An 18,448-nucleotide genomic window follows, 5' to 3' on the forward strand; every position below is an offset into this window, starting at 1 on the left:
CTGGCGCCTAGTGACTGCAGCAGCAGGCGTTGGCCGCGCGAGTGCCGGCGGCCCTCGTCAGCCGGAGCAACTGGCGACGCGGCTCTGGCCGGCACCGCCACCGGCTCGGAGTCGTCCTCCGGCTCACTCCCAGCCTCTCCGGCGACGACTGGCCCCGGCGGCGCGCTCGGGAAGCGTCTGGCGGCGCTGGCGACGGGCGGCAGCGACGCCTCCTGGAAGCCGCGCGTTGGCACGACGTCCTCGCCCTCCGTATCGGACGGAGGCTGAAGCAGCAGCTCACGCTCCTCCCGCTGCAGATACTCGAGGACGCGCTGCAGCTCGGCCTCGTGCGCAGCCTCGCCGCTCAGCCGGCCCGCCAGCAGACGCTCCGCCTTCACGGAGCGCTCCACCCGCTCGCGTTCTCCCGCGTGGCTCACGTACCAACGCGGCGGCGAGACGGAACACTCACGAGACGGCCGCCGGTTCGGCGACGGCTGGGTCGGCGGCTGCGGCTGGTCTCCGTCGGCGGCAGGCGCAGACCTGTTCAAATCGCACGAGGACTCCGACGCACCCAGATGCTCCCGCGGGTCCCCGACGGGAGAGGCCGCCGCACGGCCCAGGCTCTCGGGCGTGTCCGGTGCGCGTGCGCTGCTTGGCGGCGAGTTGGGAGCGTGGCTGGGTGCGTGCAGCGGCCGCCGCCGCAGGAGGCCGATCAGCGGCGAGGCGTCTGCTGACTCCGAACCGGCCGCCGACGGCGCCCTGCTCGCGGTGTCCGGCGGCGTTGGAGAGCTCTGCATGACACAACCAGTGACATCTGCTCACCAGCTGATGGACTGTGGCAGACAGGTCTGGGGTGCTGCATGAGGTCACAAGGAGGCAATCTGTGGGAAGCAGGCCCATCAGTAGGACACCTTACTGACAGCCTCAGCTCATTAGAACAAACCTTAGGCAATCACAAAACAAACAAAAAAAACTTCAGTTTCATAACAATCACACTTATCTTTGATATTATATGACTTATGCATCACAGCACCTGGAAAATAGTAGTTAACTTTTAGATGCTATCACTTGAGCCTGCTCCAGACAAAAAAGACTGGTAAAAACCATGGGCTCTAAACAAGTTTACTTGACAAAATATGGCTAATCATTACTGTAAGTATGGCGAGATCACTATTTTGGCTGTTGAGTCTCTCTTCCTTTTGTGCTGATATTTTTGATAACTGTAGCACAGTTATCATCTCCCTTTTTTCTCTGGTGTCCATGCCATCTTCCAACAGGCCACAATCTGAAACAGAAAGCACCACATGCAATCTACATGCTGCATGTTTTCCTCCAAGTGCAAAAGCTCAGTGGAAAATCATATTTGTAGCAATGCTTACTGTTTCCCTATTATGTGACACCCATGGTTAAAATGAAATAGCAAAACACAAATGAATGGTGGAATATGAACCAGTCATAATGTTTATAACAAAGCACATTCAAAACAACAAGGAGTTCTGACAGACTGGGGACTAGTGGGCACAACATCCTGATGGCTCTTCCAAGTTGAAGCTTGCACAATACATCATAATCAGTCATGTCATGTCACTGGGGCTTTACAACGCACTCAGCTGCTGAGGCCATCTGGGGTTGCCTGCCTCTCACCCTGGCAGGAAGGGCAGGCACCGAGGGGAATCAAACCGTACCTCTGGTTTCCCAGATGTGCAGTGGCTATCACAGACATGTGAACCACTACACTACTGGCACCCCCACATTGTTATCAGCCTGGGTCCAGCACCCTGCCTCTGTCCACAGTGGCTGATGCAAAAAAGCACACCAACAATCATCCAGAACAAACCAACCAGCCTTGATTATGTGATGGGAATATACATGTGGGCATATGGGTATTTTGTACAGAACATTTGGATACAAACAGTATGGGATGCTTGACAAATTATTCAACTGGAGAGGAATGCTCTAATTAAATGACAGGGGTCAGCCAATTATTCAGTTTAGTGTTAAGGATGCATGGACTGCATTGGCTATTAGTGCCTAGATGAGAAAAGTACCAAAATATGGCTATGTTCATAACTGGATATGGTGCGAGCATTACCTTCAAGAATTGCATCCATTTCATGGTCTGTCATTTGCTCACTGGTTGTTGGCACTGCCATTATTGCGGTGCTGTCAGCACAATGTCTGAAACACATTTCAGAAATACCATGCATTACCCAAAGTTCGTACATTGGCTCACGGACACCAATAAAAGTTGCCACGATTTAAATAGATGCAAAAAATTATGTTCTTCCCATAAAATTTGGCGATTGCTGCAGGTTAGGACAAACTGAACTGGCCGTCTGTCAAGAAGCCCATACAGTATTGATCAGTATATGCACCAGATATGTGAATTTTTCTGACACCCTCAGGCTTCGTATCGTTGTCACACATAATACCAATAAATGGCGTTTTTCCCACACCCACCACCAACCCAGTTTCCATCAACCCGGCGTACGACCGGTGGCACGGCCGTCAGCCCCTTAGTCAGGGGGTCAGGGCCTCTCAGTGTATCTGGCAGCTCGCCCATCTCCCCCCCCCCCCCCATGACGTCACCGCGGGGCCCCTGTGCAAGTCACAGCATTGTATCTATAGCAAAGGGTCTTTTTCAGAGGCAGGTTTGGGGCAGAGTCACCAGGTACAGATAGACTTAACGCTACCAGTAGCAGAAAAAATGTGTTTTTTCCCCTACACGAAGAGTCGTTTCGGCATTCAACGCCTGAACTTTAACACAACTTATTTTGCACGGCGATTGCAGCGTTGACACAGGTGGCGATACTAGAACCAAACCTACGCGTATGGATGACACTAGCGTTGGCCATGGGTTTACGTTGTTCATCCCGTTGTCTCAGATATTTGTCTCATGTTATCCTAAACGTCCTCCACGTCTGCATGTAAGCTGTACTTGATGGATCTCATGACTGGTAAATATTTATTTCTTCTCATGTTTTGGTCATCGAGACATACCCCATCTAAAATGTCTGTCGTTCCATTGCAGATGAAGTTCTCACTGCATTGTTTACTCACATGTGTGCGGCTGTAAAATTGGATATTTAAGTCAGGGCTTAGCACCTATTTTGTGATGAAATTTAAGCTTGCGATTTTTTGGAATATTGAATGGGCTTAATTGCAAGTTTTTTCATGTTCTCCCAGTAATAGTGGACCTCAGACATGTGCTCTTGTCCGCTCAAGATACTGATGGCATTGGTTGTTATAGCTGAGCTGTTCGTGTCAGAGGATTTTATAGATATTAATTGTAGCACGTTAGCATACCATTATTATCAGCATATCAATGAAACAAGTACCAGCATGTTTTGCACTCAACCGCCTCAACTCTGTGCAGGTATTAATGTGGAAGGGTGTAGCAGGATCACAAAACCTGACTTTTCCGTATTTGCCCAACATCACAGGCTACCTGTAAATGGCATGGTAAAGACCACAGTCTGTTGAGAAATGACGGAATGCGCCGCCACATTAGAAAAAGAGTAGGACACATGCCCAACATGCCTACAAAAGCTGTTTATTCTTACGTTGGTCATGTCGGGTGGTCGCGGCATGACGATGACGTGCATTGACGTAGCTTAGGCGGATAAACGTACGTAGACGCGTTGACTGATAATGACTTGGTGGTCGGCATTCGGTTGGTTGTGCCTGAACACAACTTCAAGTCCCTCATAGCCCGTGGCTGGCGAGAAATGCCGTCAGGTTCATTGTGGTGTTTTGGGCAAATCGTTCGGTGGATCGGTTTGTAGATGTCCAACCAGCTTTGGGATGGAATTGTCAGGCCACCAACGCTCGTCAGCTGTGAAGGATCTGCAGAGGAGCACGCTCGTCTGTGAGCGCTGAGGGAGCACCCAGGGTATAGTGGACAGTTCTCATCTTGGCTGCCACATGTCCGGAACGGTGTGCCCAGGCGTTTTTTTTCAGCAGGTACACCGGTCGTTCGGTCAGCTGGGCTGGGAGCCAGTGACATTCGTCTTGAGCTGCCACTCTCCAGTTCAAGCAGCTTTTCCATCTCTTGTAAGTCCTGTTCAGCCCGCAGATCCTCAGTTGTTTTGTCTTCGTAGAGATCGCACATCTCTTCCGGTGAGCTAGGAACGATAATGTGTCCGTGGTTGTTTTCTTTAGACAGTGGGTTGATGTCCAGCTTGAGAAGGCACTGCGGAGTCAGGTTTTTCATCACGCATTTTACTTCTGTTGGGCTTGGATGTAGGCTTGCACCTTCTTCCCACGAGCAAGACCGAACAATGGGTCCAGGAGATCCTGGATGACATGTCCGGTAAGTGTGTGAGTTGTTGGCCAAGTGCCCGCTTCATGTCTACCATGAGCTCTCACATAGGCCCTTTGGTGAGGAGAAAGCCCTGCCGGAAAGAGAGTTGTGAAAGTCGGTGACCGAATCGCGTATGAGCGATGACATCTTCGAACTTTGCCAGGACGTCCAGTTGTTTGACGTCTCGGTCCGAGCCACAGCGCAGCGGCTCTGCATCGGACGGCGTGCGCGCATCCAAGACGTCAGTCGCCTGGTTGCACGCTTGTATGAACTGGCTGACAGCCACCTTGTCTGGCAAAGGTCGCCTCACGGCAGTGGTAACGGGAGCGCTCAGGAGCTGGGCAGCCGGACGGACCTTTTGACGCGCCTGGTTTGTCACATGTGGGACAGACAGCGCATATTAGAGAAAAGCACATGATCTGCGGCATGGAACAACACGTCGTAGCATGCATTTCTGCATGTGACTCCAGCTTGCGCTTTGACCATTTCGCTCTCGAGCTCAATAACATTTGTAACAATTCCATGCAGGTAAAGAGTGCATTCAGCGACTGACGAAACGCGGCGCAACGCGCGTTTTTCTCAGTGCGGGCTGATAAGAGGGTTGATGTGATCCCTGGCGTTTCCAAAAAGTTGGGGTTAGAGTTTAGCGAAAAGCACTAGCTGGTTGATCTCAACAGAACTTGGCGATGGGTAAAATATTGTTAGGTAAAAAAAAAATACGCCGCTATGGCAGGTTAAAGGCTGAATTTTCCAGAAAATCGCGCTTTTCCAGCTTTGCATGAACAAGACCCACGAGACCATTGCAGCGAAATAAAACGCCAGGTGTGTTTCTTGTCCAATCTTAGTACAATGGTGCATATCTTGACGTGTTTTGGGCATATCTTTATAACGTACGGCTCCGTTGATGAAGCAATGTCGGCTCGCCGCGCATGCTCCGTTGCATCGTCGGTTGCCACCCGCCGCCAGCGCCGGCCGTAGATCACCGCGCAGCGCTCCCAAAAACCAAGAACTGGACAGTTGAACTTTAAGGTCATAAATGATATTCGTTTTGCAAATGGCTCACTGAATGACGCATTTGGTAGGCAATTTCTCAGTACTATGTGCCTGCGTTGTCCTGACCTCCAAATGAGAACTGATCCCCAGTCGAGGGAGCAGCTTGAACTCCAGGCTATCGTCAGTTGCCAGTATCTGCCGAAACAGAGACTTATCAACTACTGTGTCATCTTGTAGACGTGCGCCGCACCATCGTCGAGCAGATGGTCGCAGAGAAGCTTCAGAAAACGGGCAATGTCAGCGAAGAACCAGATTCGCCAGGAAATAAACCAAAACGGTGTTTTAACGGTGTTTGTAAGGAACGTTTTTCCTACGTACCAGCGGTGGATTCTGGTTACGACATTAATCAAGAAGAAATATGCAAACAAATTCGTGTTATAAAGCACAAGTTGCAATTTATTTCAATAGTGTACCTTCAGGTGACATTCCCTGTCACCACTGAGAGCGCTCAGTGTTTTAAACACGCACTGACAAGCATGACACCATAGACGCTGCGAAGCCCTGAACGAAGAAAAAGCATGTGTCTGACCAAGTAATGGACGAAAAATTGTGAAAGCGAGAGCCAGTGTGAGAGTGAGTGCCAGAAGCCATCCGTTACGTTACCTGTTGCGGTCAACGGGTTTCCGAATGGTTGCAGTATCTGGAAAGTCGTGAGTGATGCCCAGGCCCTTCCAGAGGCCACAGTTTTTGCCTCCCGTGTATGAGACCATAGCTGCCACCTTGTCGCCAATTCCCTCTATCTCGGCGATAGAGGGAATTGGCGACAGCTTCAGCTTCATCAATGTTTCTTTGGTGACCGCATCGTCGAATTAAAGCCAATGAGTTTTAATTCTCAGCACATATTACCAAATTAATGATGTTATCTCGATTATATTTTGATATGTGTCAGTCACACATTCATGCGAGATATCAGACGGCCATGCCATACCAATATTCCTGGCCACTAAATTGCAACGATATCGTGGCGCTCTTGAAAGCATTCACTGTCACACATATGACGATTTCATACAGATGTGGGCACTTGTGAGCACCGACCGGGCATCTACTTTCATTAATGTTAGCCTCATTCAACACTTAACCTCCGCCAGAGTTGTTCCGTTGCCTGTGCTGAGAAAAGCATCCGACTTTCGTCACCCGCAACAGTCCATGAAATAAGCGAGCATGCGACACCAGAGCATGCGTAACAACTACACTAAATCGTAAGCTATGAGACTGCTGCGTGGAACGAGAATTTCGTGCGACTTACCTGATAGTATACCGGTGCTTTCCAGCTACCGAAAATGGACAACACCATAACCACATGAAGCTGCGAAAAAAGCCCCAGCATTTGGTCCTTTTGACTGTCATGAGAAGCGATGGGCGACATAGCCATCCCATCAACAGAACCAATCTCTATCAGAGACCGTCTGCAGGTGTTCCGAAAGCATTCTTAGTGCATAGACTGAACTTCCTGGCTTCACATCGAAACCACGCAGCCATGTCTGCAGCGTCGGAACAGATAGTCGCGGAAGCTGGATCCGCCGTAGCCACTGCTGCTTCACGCTGAGATTGCAGCGGAACGGCAGCGATCGCATCGCAAAACGGTCATCTCATCCCACGGGCAAGGTCGGACTGCGGCAGTCGAGAACTCGGCCTGAAAATGCAATAAACGCGTCACAGAGCTACTTGGTACGTCACATATTGCAGCGTGTAGAATAGTAGATGTCGGCAAGCGCACGTTGTAATGATTGTACGTTGGAAGCATAGGTTGTGATGACACGTTGAAAGTGGACAGCGCTGAGCTCCCTTTCATATCGGAAATTGGAGGAACAAATATGACGGCAAAATGCTGGAAAGCTCATTATCTTCTTCCAATGCATTTCGTGTAATCGTCTATGCTATTTGGTTCAGTCCTTGCTCTGCTGTTTTTCAGTGCATTGCGAAGTGCAAAACGCAGCGAAGTCGTGTTTTTTAGTGCCAGCATTACAGCGCGGCAGTTGTTTTAACATAGGACTCACACAGTTCGTTGACGAACATAAAATCAACATCTACCAAAGAAATGTCAGAATATAAACAAAACCAACAAGAACCCCTGTATGTCAACTCACCAACAGATACCTATAGATGTTGTTCAAGCAATCGAACAAATGAATGAATGCATGAATAAATGACCGGATGGATAAATGAGCGAGTGAATGAATGAGTGAATGAGTGAATGGACGGACGGACAGATGGATGATGAACGGACGTACGAACGAACCAGCGTGTAAAGGAAATATTTTTTTTTTAGTATGTGGGGTGCGTTCTGAAACCCCGGCGCTGATCAATCCCTCCTGCTGAGTGCCGAACATTCCGTTAAGGCGGTCCTCCATCGCAGTGACCTGTTTTTCTTTTTCTAGTAGTGCCACCTGCCTTGGTCCGCCATGTATTGAGCTCGGGTGCCATCAGCATGCAGTCTGTGCACCCCTTCTCAGACGGACCTGGGACGGTGGTGGGAGGACGCTTCTCAGCAGAGTCATGGTCCAAAGGGCCGCTGAACAAAGGGAAGCCGTACAAACCGGCGGCATTAGAGGTCGGACAGTCAGACACAGAAATTCATATATTCAAAAACGCCATATTGTGTTGAGTTACATCATGGCTATGATGCCGTTACTGGCAACTGTGGATGTGGATAACTGTGAAAGGAACTTTTCATGCCTCGACTTTTCCTAACAATCAATGAAACCAAAAACACCATGTGGATACCAAATGATTCATGCTAATATTTTCGCGCTTCAGTACAGCAAATTAGGGACGTCGTTCAAAAAGTGCTGATCAAGATGCAAACAATACCATTGCATATCCCCGATCGCTTGAGCAATAAAATCCCGCCGATTTTTCACTTCATCATGATGGCTGATCAGTCTGGGTTTGTGGCTGTACATCAACCATATCAAATTAGGAACGATGACTTCATGCCCAGATTTGTGCTAGAACAGTCGGAGAGCACAAATCATTGCTACGGATGTTCAGTTGCGTTCGTAGTTCGTGCAAACATCGGCCACATGTGACTTTGACAAGATTGCCATGCATTTGCTCCAAAAGGTCATTATTACCTTATGATGAAACGTATCAAAAGAATCGCCTCAGACAGGTTAAAAGACTACAATTTATAACACTAAATGACCCTTGCCCAATATTCTCAGTCATTCAGTTATGCGGTCAACCCTGCACCGAAAATAAGTTTTAAATCTGCAGGCTGTGCCATGTCACGTCGGAAAACAGCGGCACAGTTTGCCCAACTCATATAAAAAACCAATGGATGCAAAGTTATGCGCACTATCGTGAGAAAACAGAGGACAGAGAGTCATGGCCCATGGTTTTTGAGGATGTTCAACATGAGCCTTTAGGCGGTGCATGAAATAAAATGACCAGATCTGCAGTGGCACCCCATTTTATAACAAGATCTTTCACTAACGATGAGTATATGTGTCATCAACGGAAGAAACTCTGTAAATGTGGGTGGTGCGGGGCTAATGTTAAATTTTGCCGGCAGTTAAGGAGAGTTGATACCCAGCTTCTACCCGACATATGAAGAAAATGGCTTTAAATAAAATATAGCTTTCCGTGATTCATCGTGCCTTCCAGGGATATGCCTTGACGGCACAGCGGAGGCACGCAGCTTTCGCCCAGGGTTTGATGCTGGGACCAACTCAGGATAGACCAACTCAAATCTCAAATCACATTGATAATCTCTTGGAGGAAAAATGTGTTGATCAAACTCTGGCGCTCACGTCTTGAGGAGGGGTTTTATGACGGCAGGCACAAATCCATGCATTTTTGCGCGCCTTGTCCGAGGGAATTCTACGAAAAATATCACGATGTTGGCTGTCGTGTTCCGGTTTCGCAGCACACCCCGGCACAAGACGGCGCACCATATCTGAAGAAATGCAAACCGGTCAATAAGAGAACTTCATGCGTTCTAAACTGCTCTCTGGATACTTGCACCAAGCCGTATTGTTTCTAAAACCTTGCACCGAGCCGTGAGCTGGCAGACACTCGTAACCATGACAACAACTACAACCCAACGCATTTTGAACAGGTATTTCATTTTGCACAACGAATTTTTTTTAGCGCGCGATGTTAATCTCTACTAAATCGCTCAGTTTTGCTTCGTTATTCATGTAAATAGCGAAATCCCATGAGCTGTTCCAGCATAAGCTATATGTTAAAGTTATATGGCATTCATTTCCCATGAAAATCCATTTTATCATGATGTTATGTTGTATAAACCCAGCAACCTAGTCCACAATAACTCGTATTTACTAAGAAATCCAGTCCCCGCGAGTACGGCACTGTTCGCCAGGTTCACATAACTTGTAGATCTAGTAGCCGTGGTTAAAATGAGCTTCGCTATTCCTTCCAGCTAATAGCGCCAGGCTGGGTTACGCGTTTACACGTGATCTCAAATATTAGAAGGAGGACCTCTTTCACCGATGTGGACCGCTGAGATGTAGCGTTCCTTTATGTCGGCCAGAGATCACCAACAACGAACAGTCGGCTCCGTGTTGGTCTGAGCTCTGGGGCCCATTTCTCAAGCAGTTACATGGTCGGGCCCGCAACTGACATTGGTCAGGGCTCTTGTATCGTTCAAGGGCCTACAGTGCCTAACAGGGCATGCTGTGTCAACAACGGGCCTCGAATCGGTCAGGGTAAGATGTGCTCATCAGAGACGGGGATATGAGTCTGAATGACAGAGGACCTCTTGCGTTGGTTGGGGAGTTCTGACAATGAAAGGAAACATGAGAACTTGTGGTGGGTGCCCACATTGAAGCAGTAGAAGGGTCCTACGCCAGTCAGGGCTCCCAGTACCGTACAGAGGGGCTTCTAGCCCAGTTTTAGCAAGGACCCGTTACGCCGAACTGGAGTCTATGTGCCAATTACTTGGCCACCTGCGGCGATCAGGAATGTTGCTGTGCCAATGCGGGTTTCTGTGTCGATCCGGGGTCAACTGCGTGTGTCAGAGGGCCTTCTGTGTCAGGGAGCACAACAACGTGGCATAATATATCCCTCTAAGGGCCTCTGGATCGACCAGGGGATCCCGCCCCGTGCCGCCAGAATGACGACAGGAAAACACACTACGGAGGGATAGAATGGTCCTTCAGCCTTTGACCGGGAACAATAATGTGCTCCGCAGTGTTCTGCTTAAGGGGCCCCTTTCCTGGGGAGATATAAAGGGTCTCATAAGTTGAGTAGAGTGGGTCGAAATGAGTTCAAAAACGTATAAGGCCATCCAATGTTTTCGCTGAGGGGCCCGTCGTGCAGGTGAGTCAAGGCGCATTCCAACACTCCAAGGCGCACCCCACACTTCGGCCGGGATATCCGGGGGCGCGGGGTACATGGAGCCCCACAGGGGCCTAGCGGCTTGTTGCTCGCGCTGTGGCTGGGTGCTCTGTGCGGGCCTCCGCTTGGGGTGGCCGGCTGTGCGCAGCGGTCCAAGGGGTCCAGGGGCGGCGGCGATGAACCATGTTCAGGACAGGGAGGAATCTCCCCAGCCACACCTGGCTGTGCACGACGCGTCGTTTGTCCCGTATACCACCGGCGTGCACCCGGCGGTGACCACCTCCAGAGTGTTGGGCAGTCCCCCGGGTATTCCGAGGTGGGTGGGCGGTCCCGGTGCCAAATGCCTGCTAAAAGTCGCATAGCGTCGCAAAACTTAACATACACCTGGCACCCAAATGGAGGCCAGTCGGCGCTGAGGCCTGGGTGCAAGGGGGATTCGGACCCCCCTCGACCTCGAATTTCGATCTCCAGCGGAGATGTATTGTCTTGCACCCTTTCACTGTTCCAACGACGGAGCGGCTACAAGTTCGTAAACATCGCGAGATATGACGAGCTCGGGGATGATAACATGGAGGCAGAGTTTGCCGGCAGTCTGGAGGCGAAGCGTAAATTAGAAGTAAACAGGCTGCGTCTGCACATCGGTGGCGGCTTTCACGCACTTTATTCAAAGGAAGGCATAGACACCCAGTCCACGTGCACACACATGCAAAAACCTGACGAATAGACATGGACACCGATGATGTCCGATCGCAGGAACACACATCATTCAACAATTGAATGAACATGTTCTGGTTGCATTCATAGCCGGCTATCAAAAATATATTTCGTGCGCAACAGCATATCGACGAAAAACAATACTCGCACGCATTGAGCAGCCGGGGACCACCACAGCATGTCACGGCTATAACGTGCCACGTCGGTCCATCTCGACCCAGCCCGCCAGCCTAGAGACAGCAGGCCACAATCGGCGCATCCGCCGCCGGCGTTCACCCTTCCCACCGGTTCGCGCGGTCACCGAGGCGGCGCCCCGCCCCGCCAGCCCCAGTCACCGGACACGGGCCACGGCAGACGTCACGTTCGAGCGGGGCGGGCAGCGCACCGCGGCCCAGTGATGCTGCCTTCCCAGCGCTTGCTGGATGCTGCACCGACCGTGTCGAGATTCATAGGCGGTGGCGGCCCGGCCGCCGGCCGCGGGCCGGTCGGCAGCCGTTGTCCAGTGCGGCCGGGCTGTTTCGCCGAGCGCCCCACTGGCCCAGCGCTCCGGCGGCCGCGCGGCGTGTGCCGCAAGCGCCGGTGGCTTCGGACGGCAAGTCTGGTGGAAAGCCGATTATACGGGGCCATCGTGGGCGTAACGGCCAGCAGCGGCGTCACCGTCGAGTGTCTGGACACTACTGGTCCAGCAGCGACGTCACCGTCGAGTGTCTGGACACTACTGGCCCAGTAGCGACATCACCGTCGAGTGTCTGGACACTACTGGCCCAGCAGCGACGCCACCACCGAGAGTCCAGACGCTATTGGCCCAGCAGCATCGGCGTCTCGGCCGGCTCGTCCCCGTTCGATCCCTCCTCTGCCGTCATGTCCAGCACGTGTGCGTACACGTGGTCCTCGAATTCGGCGCGCGTGGTGGGCGGGCCGAAGCGGGCGCCACAGAGCGGGCAGATGGGCGGCGTCGGGTCGGCCGGCCAGCGGCCTGACGGCGCGTCCGTGGCGCCGTCCCGCCGCGTGGGCCCGGCCGGCGGGCTGCCCGACAGGGGGATCTCCTGCAGCGGCGGCAGCGAGCCGTGCGGCGCCATCGCCAGCGCGGCACCTGCCGGCACAGCGAGCGGCCGACGGTGACGGTGACGGTGACGTGGCGGCAAAGCGGGCCCACCCGCACCCACATAGTACGCGCCGACACAGCGGCCGGATGGGAACTGGGGTCAGCCGGCCGATAACCGGCACACACACAGGCGCGTACACTGCTCAGGCCTGTTCTAGCCGACACGGCCTACATACAAGGCATGGGCACGCGTCAGAAACCTGACCACCTAACAATGAAACTAGACTTGCAGGCCCAGCACTTATGAACACAAACCGTAGGATACACTTAGCATTATCAAATCTCGTACAATCGTGCCATAACCTAGCAGCACCTTATGCTGTTGACGTCTTGGGCTGGTGTCCGATCATGCCCAGCCATGGAACTTGCTGGACCGCGCCTTTTCAAAAAGGATCACGAACGATTTAAACGGAATGGCAGTCAACGCCTCGCGCTCCACGACGTTTTCTCTTAAAGCCCTTTCGACAAGTTCTGTCATTATCGTTCAAATGGAAGCCAAACTTGATGACATACCGGCGCGATGGGATGTCAAGGCAGTCATTGTACAGCGCACTTATGCGGGTATCTACTGCAAAACGCAATACTCATTTTTCTTTGTGAAATGGATTCTTAGCGATGCAGGAAGATAATGGTGTCGACCATAAAGGAATATATAGGCCGCACTGGCTGCGACACAACAAATCAACACACGTTTTGCCATGCCATCACGTTGAGGACACAGGACATATGCTGTCAACTCGTGCTAGAAAAGCTGGAACTGGCTGTTGTCCTAACCCTTGACAGTCTCCTTCATTTCCCCATTTTTGTGAATGTTGCAGGACAACATGTCAAAGGTAAAAAATGAAGTGGAAAAAGCGAAAAAAGATCAAGGCGAAAAAGTTTAAAACAACATCAAAGGATAAAGAGTTAAGTGATGCAATGCAAAATTTCAATTGAACATTTAAAAACGTAAAAAGTCAAAAGCAGGTCAACACAACACTCCCATGCTGCTTCCAAAACAGATACGGTATCACGGACATTATTCCGTAACCAAGCAACGGTTGTCGGACTTCCTCCGCTCGACAGGTGTACGAATGGGGCTTCAGATTGGCAACAAATATGCTGATGGAGCTTCAGATTGGCAACAAACATACTGATGGAGCCTCAGATTGGCAACAAACACACTGATGGAGCTTCAGACTGGCAATAAGCATACTGCGCTAGCACGCCATTTCATTTACATACTCACTTAACCCGGAAATGCCTCCTCGTCCGACGGGTCCATTTTACATCGTCGCCCAACCAGGAGGGGAGGGGGGACTGTGAGATCACTGATAATTAGCTTTTGAGCTGACATAGATACGACAATTCGGAAAAACCAGAGCATTGTTCGTCCCCTGAAGTATTCGAATAAACGCATTTAAAAAAAATAAGATCAATAGGTCGCCTGTCAAGTAACAAAAGCGATCTTAAATGGGCCATGCCATCAATAAGACAGAACGCTCTCGCAGGTGTTATGTCCAAACAAAGGACTGAAAAGAAGCGCTCCTCGCTGTCGTGAAGTTAGAGAGGATTTTCCCCACCCGATACGAGATGGGTGCAGCCTTATGCCATACCGCCTTTGTGCCGTGCCGGTTCCGCATCAAAATGATAACGGTCACTGCACAAATGTACCGAATCTACTCTTAATTGCATGACACCATATAAAACTTGTACTATCAGCGTTGGTAAAGCCGTCTCACCCTAGAATTTCTTCAACCCTCCGTACGATGTAACCGATATCAGCGTAGTACTTTTGGAGAGGATTTTCCCTACCCGACACTAGAGATACCAGCACTTTCGATGTACCGCATCTATAGCGTCGTGCCACCTGGTGGCTGTGACATCAGTGATAACTCTGGAGCAGGCCGCAACGCGACCCAACGCTTCACTTCACAACGTGTGCACAGCTGCATGCTATGCTACAGGAAAACGTGAGTCACAGGATCGATCTTTCTGGCCAGAAGGCGGCGTACATTGCTATGGTTGTGTGCCGGCCTTCGGCAGCGTGGTGCGGGACGGACATGCCCGCGGACAAGCGGACTTGGTGGTCAGGTGCGCTGCTGGTCGGCTGAGAACAGGTCCCCCGCCGCAGGTCACCCCCGCGTGCGGGAGGACAGCGGTGGATACGCACCCCGCTCCTTGAGCCGCAGCAGGGTGGTCACGGTGTCCCGGAGAGCTTGGTTGCAGCGGCGTATCTTGTCGGCAAGTTGTCGCTCTTCGCGGCCGATGGCGCCGCCGTCCCGCTCCAGGTCGGCAGCCGCTGCACGCTGGACCCCGGCCATCTGCGTCAGCAAACACCCCGTCAGCGGGCGGGGCGGAGACCGACACCTCGTCAGCGGCCCAGGGACGACCGACACCCCGTCAGCGGCCCAGGGACGATCGACAAACGACACGCGGGCAGCGACCGAGGCGGGGACCGATACCGGTCCGCGGCCCAGAGGAGACCGGCACCCGGTCAGCGGCAGAAACGGGGACCGATGTCCGGACAGCGGCGCAGGGGAGACCGACACTCGGTCAGCGGCCGGAAAGTGACTGAGGTCAGTCTGTGATGGATATTAAGGCCACCCTGTGATGCCAAGTAAAGCCAGCCTGTCACGGCATCAGGGGCCATTCAGTACCACACGATCGCCACAGGACAGATCTTACGCATATGCATCGAACCACACGGATCGTGTGTTTAGTTCCGCAATGAGCGGGCGCTGCCCCGGAGCCCAGCCTCGGGAGCGGCCGACCTCTCCGCCAGCCGGAACGCCCGGTCTGGCCGGCGTCGACGCGACACCCACCACGTCGTCGAAGGAGTCCTGCAGAGAGCGTCGCCCAGCCCGCTGCAGCTCCAGCAGTCGGCGCGCGATCTCCTCCTCCGTCATCGAGCTGATATCCTCGGAAGACGACGAGTCCCGCGGCGGCACCACGGCCAGCTGCGATGCAAACAACAGGGGGTCAGAACTGCGGCGGCAGGGAGTGAGTCAGAACTGCGGCAGCAGCGAGCGGGAATCAGAACTACCACCGCAGGCAGATGGGGCATCGTCACGACTGCGACAAAGGGCTATGAGCGCCGTAACCCAATATGAAACAATTGAACAGACAGGTGCTCACAAGGGAAGAAACCACGAATGAGAAGACGAAAAAGACAATTATGTTCACCCCTCAATCCGTCAGTCTATTCCTGACAGACACAGAAGTGACCAATGTCTATCTCAAACAGGGTATGCAACAGAACGCAGCTCGTACCCACAAAGACCGAGTCAGCCCGCGCGGCGGCCGGGCCACGGGTCAGGCAGCGTGTGCAACTTGTCACCAGCCAACCGACCTGGACGTGCAGCTCGTCCGTGCCACGGTTGGCCTGCTCGATGGAGGCGGGCGCTAGGTCAGCGACCTCCAGGCCTGCCGCCTCCAGCCGGCGGCGGGCCGTCAGCAGCTGACGCGACTGCAGCGCCACCTGCTCGCGTAGGGCGCTACACTCGCGGTGGCTGGTGGCCAGCTGGCGGTGCAGCTGGCCGGCTCTGTCGCGCTGCCGACCGACGGTGTCGCGCAGCTGCTCAATCTCGGCATGCAGGCCGCTCTTGTCAGCCAACAGCTGGCGTGTTTCGTCATCCAGCTGGCGCAGCTGCTCTGTCTGCTTCTGACACTTGTCGCGGGTCGATTTCAGCGCCACCTGCCACATGCCAGAGCATGCTGCCTGATCAGATCACAGGCTCAATGTGGTGAGAATGGTTGACATGGAGGATGAGGCCTTCCAGCACTTTGCACACTGTAGTGTGAATGAAGAATCCAGAGATATTATGCTTCATACATTAATTCACAATGTTCTACCCCTATGCGTCAAACTAAGCGAATGGGTAACAGAAAAACACATTACCTCATAGGCATGAAGAGCACTCCGGCTTGTGTCAGCAGTATTGTTAACAGCATGGCTGGTGATTAGGCGGGAAATATCTGCACTTTCACGCAGAATTGGGCCCTTTCCTTCTGCCATTGCCAGTCCAGAAGTACTGGAACCAGTGTGCATCACCTGCAGAATGGAGAATGGTTGCATACATTGTTATGAAACAGTATGGAGAATACAGAATAGTCATGATGAGAAGGAATATGTCATGTCAGTAGTCAATAGGAAAATACAAGCCCTAGATGATTGAGCAATACACTATCAGGCCACTTTAGCACTGGAAAAATAGATTGCATCTCCAGCTAGCCTGAGAAAATAATTGTTGTTTTATCTACTTGATGGTGAATCAGCACTGTTTTACAACTAGAAAATAAGAAATGCATCAATAAAAGTTTATGATATTTTGTATTTGTACCACCTTTTCCTTTTTGGCTTGTGCAGTACACAGCTGAATAGCAATACAAATAACCCCCATGGATCTAGCTTATAAGCACATCATAATCAATGCATACACACTCCTTATAAAAACATTTTCAACAGAAGTACATTGCTAATAAGTGTAATTATATGGCAAAGTGATCATACCCTTACATTTATATATCATGGGTATTGTACAGGATGATAACAAGCAAGAAGGTACATTATTATATTTTGACTGCTTTGAGGCTGGGGAGAGGGAAAATGTTGGCTGGTCTGTTACTTGGGCTTTCAGACCCTTGACTGCTCAGTCATGTAGCAAAAAGAATAGGGACGGAGTGCCACATTGTCCCCCTGTGTCAATGCCTGTGGCCTGCCATCAAGTCTATTCTGATTGCCAATCATAAAATGATGTCCTAAACAAATGCAAAAATCAGAATCAGGCAAAACTTGGTTATTAATTTATGATTATATCAGTGTTCAAATAAGCCAAAGGCAGCCAGATGGAACATCTAAAATTGGGTGGCAAAGAGTGGTGACTGAGGAATTAATTTTATGATCACATATAAATAAAGCCCACAATTCACGGCTAATAAATATTCATAGCAAAGCCTAGATGACCATGTAATATCCACAGACTGCTCTAAGCATTCAACAGCTAAAAATCAGCGTGACATTTCATTGACACTGCTTCACAACCTTTGTCCCTTGTGCTTGCTATAGCACAAACTGGGGGTAAATCATAGTTTCATTCCAGGTCAAATTTGAAAAGTGGGTTTCCAATCTTCAGGCCAAGAAAATTTTGTCTCCAAAAGGGCCAAAAGGTATCTCAATTTCATATGCTTCCTAGAAGATGACAGATCACCACCCATCAGCACAAAGTTTTATCTTGAGTGCACAAAAGCCACTGCAATTGTTGCAACATTTAACAACCAATCAACCACAGCATTTCATGTGGCAAATTGTCAATGTCCATTCAGATCAATGTAAATCACAGCTTGGACACAACATACTGTCCATAAATGACATTACAGAGCTTACACATAGAGAGAGAGAGAGGGATGTTATTTGGTACAGCATGACTGATGCCTGGCAAGGGGAGGGCACTTTGAGCAGTGTAATGTTGCACTCAAATCTGATTGCAAACTGTGAAGTATGTTTCAAAGAGTCTGAGAACGTACCATGGGGAAGGAATGAAAAATGTGTAGAACGCATCATACAATTTTTAAATGGGTGTTATCGAGATGATTGGTCCAGCCACAGCACCTGAGGCCACAGTAGCAGTGCAAGGGATCTACAACCCTGCCACAATTTCTAGCCGAGATCGGCGGGGATGTTGGTGAACCGTGGGGAATCACCTAGCACCTACCTGGAACAATTATTTTGTTTGCAACTAAAGGCAATTGATAATTGCATCACACCATTTGAGACAAGATTATCCCTTCTGGCTCTACACCTTTGCACACAATACAATAAAATAGCATACGCACGGACCAAGCCAGCTCAATATTATACACCACAATTAATACGGATCCCACAATTATTGTTTCACTGATGGCACTCACCTAGAGCTTTCGTTCCCCGTAATTTGAGCTTCTGATTGGTGAAATGTTATAACTCGACTGTTGATTGGTCAAAAAACTTACATTCGCTGACATCTGCGTTCGTA

At 50.9% G+C, this 18,448-nt stretch overlaps 1 protein-coding gene across 1 annotated transcript; it reads right to left on the bottom strand.

The window, feature by feature from the left end:
- Positions 1-12,147: 12,147 nt before the first annotated feature.
- LOC119111660 (uncharacterized) lies at positions 12,148-18,048 on the bottom strand. The gene is made up of 7 exons (XM_037235468.1): positions 17,961-18,048; positions 16,336-16,488; positions 15,787-16,131; positions 15,260-15,394; positions 14,608-14,758; positions 12,370-12,443; positions 12,148-12,240 (listed from the first exon to the last, which is right to left on the bottom strand). The coding sequence occupies exons 1-7, from the start codon at positions 17,961-17,963 to the stop codon at positions 12,148-12,150; spliced, it is 954 nt and encodes a 317-aa protein (XP_037091363.1). The 5' UTR covers positions 17,964-18,048.
- Between the last annotated feature and the right edge of the window lie 400 nt (positions 18,049-18,448).

Source organism: Pollicipes pollicipes, unplaced genomic scaffold, assembly GCF_011947565.3.
Source record: "Pollicipes pollicipes isolate AB1234 unplaced genomic scaffold, Ppol_2.1 Scaffold_7261;HRSCAF=8764_pilon_pilon_pilon, whole genome shotgun sequence".
NCBI lineage: Eukaryota > Metazoa > Arthropoda > Thecostraca > Pollicipedomorpha > Pollicipedidae > Pollicipes > Pollicipes pollicipes.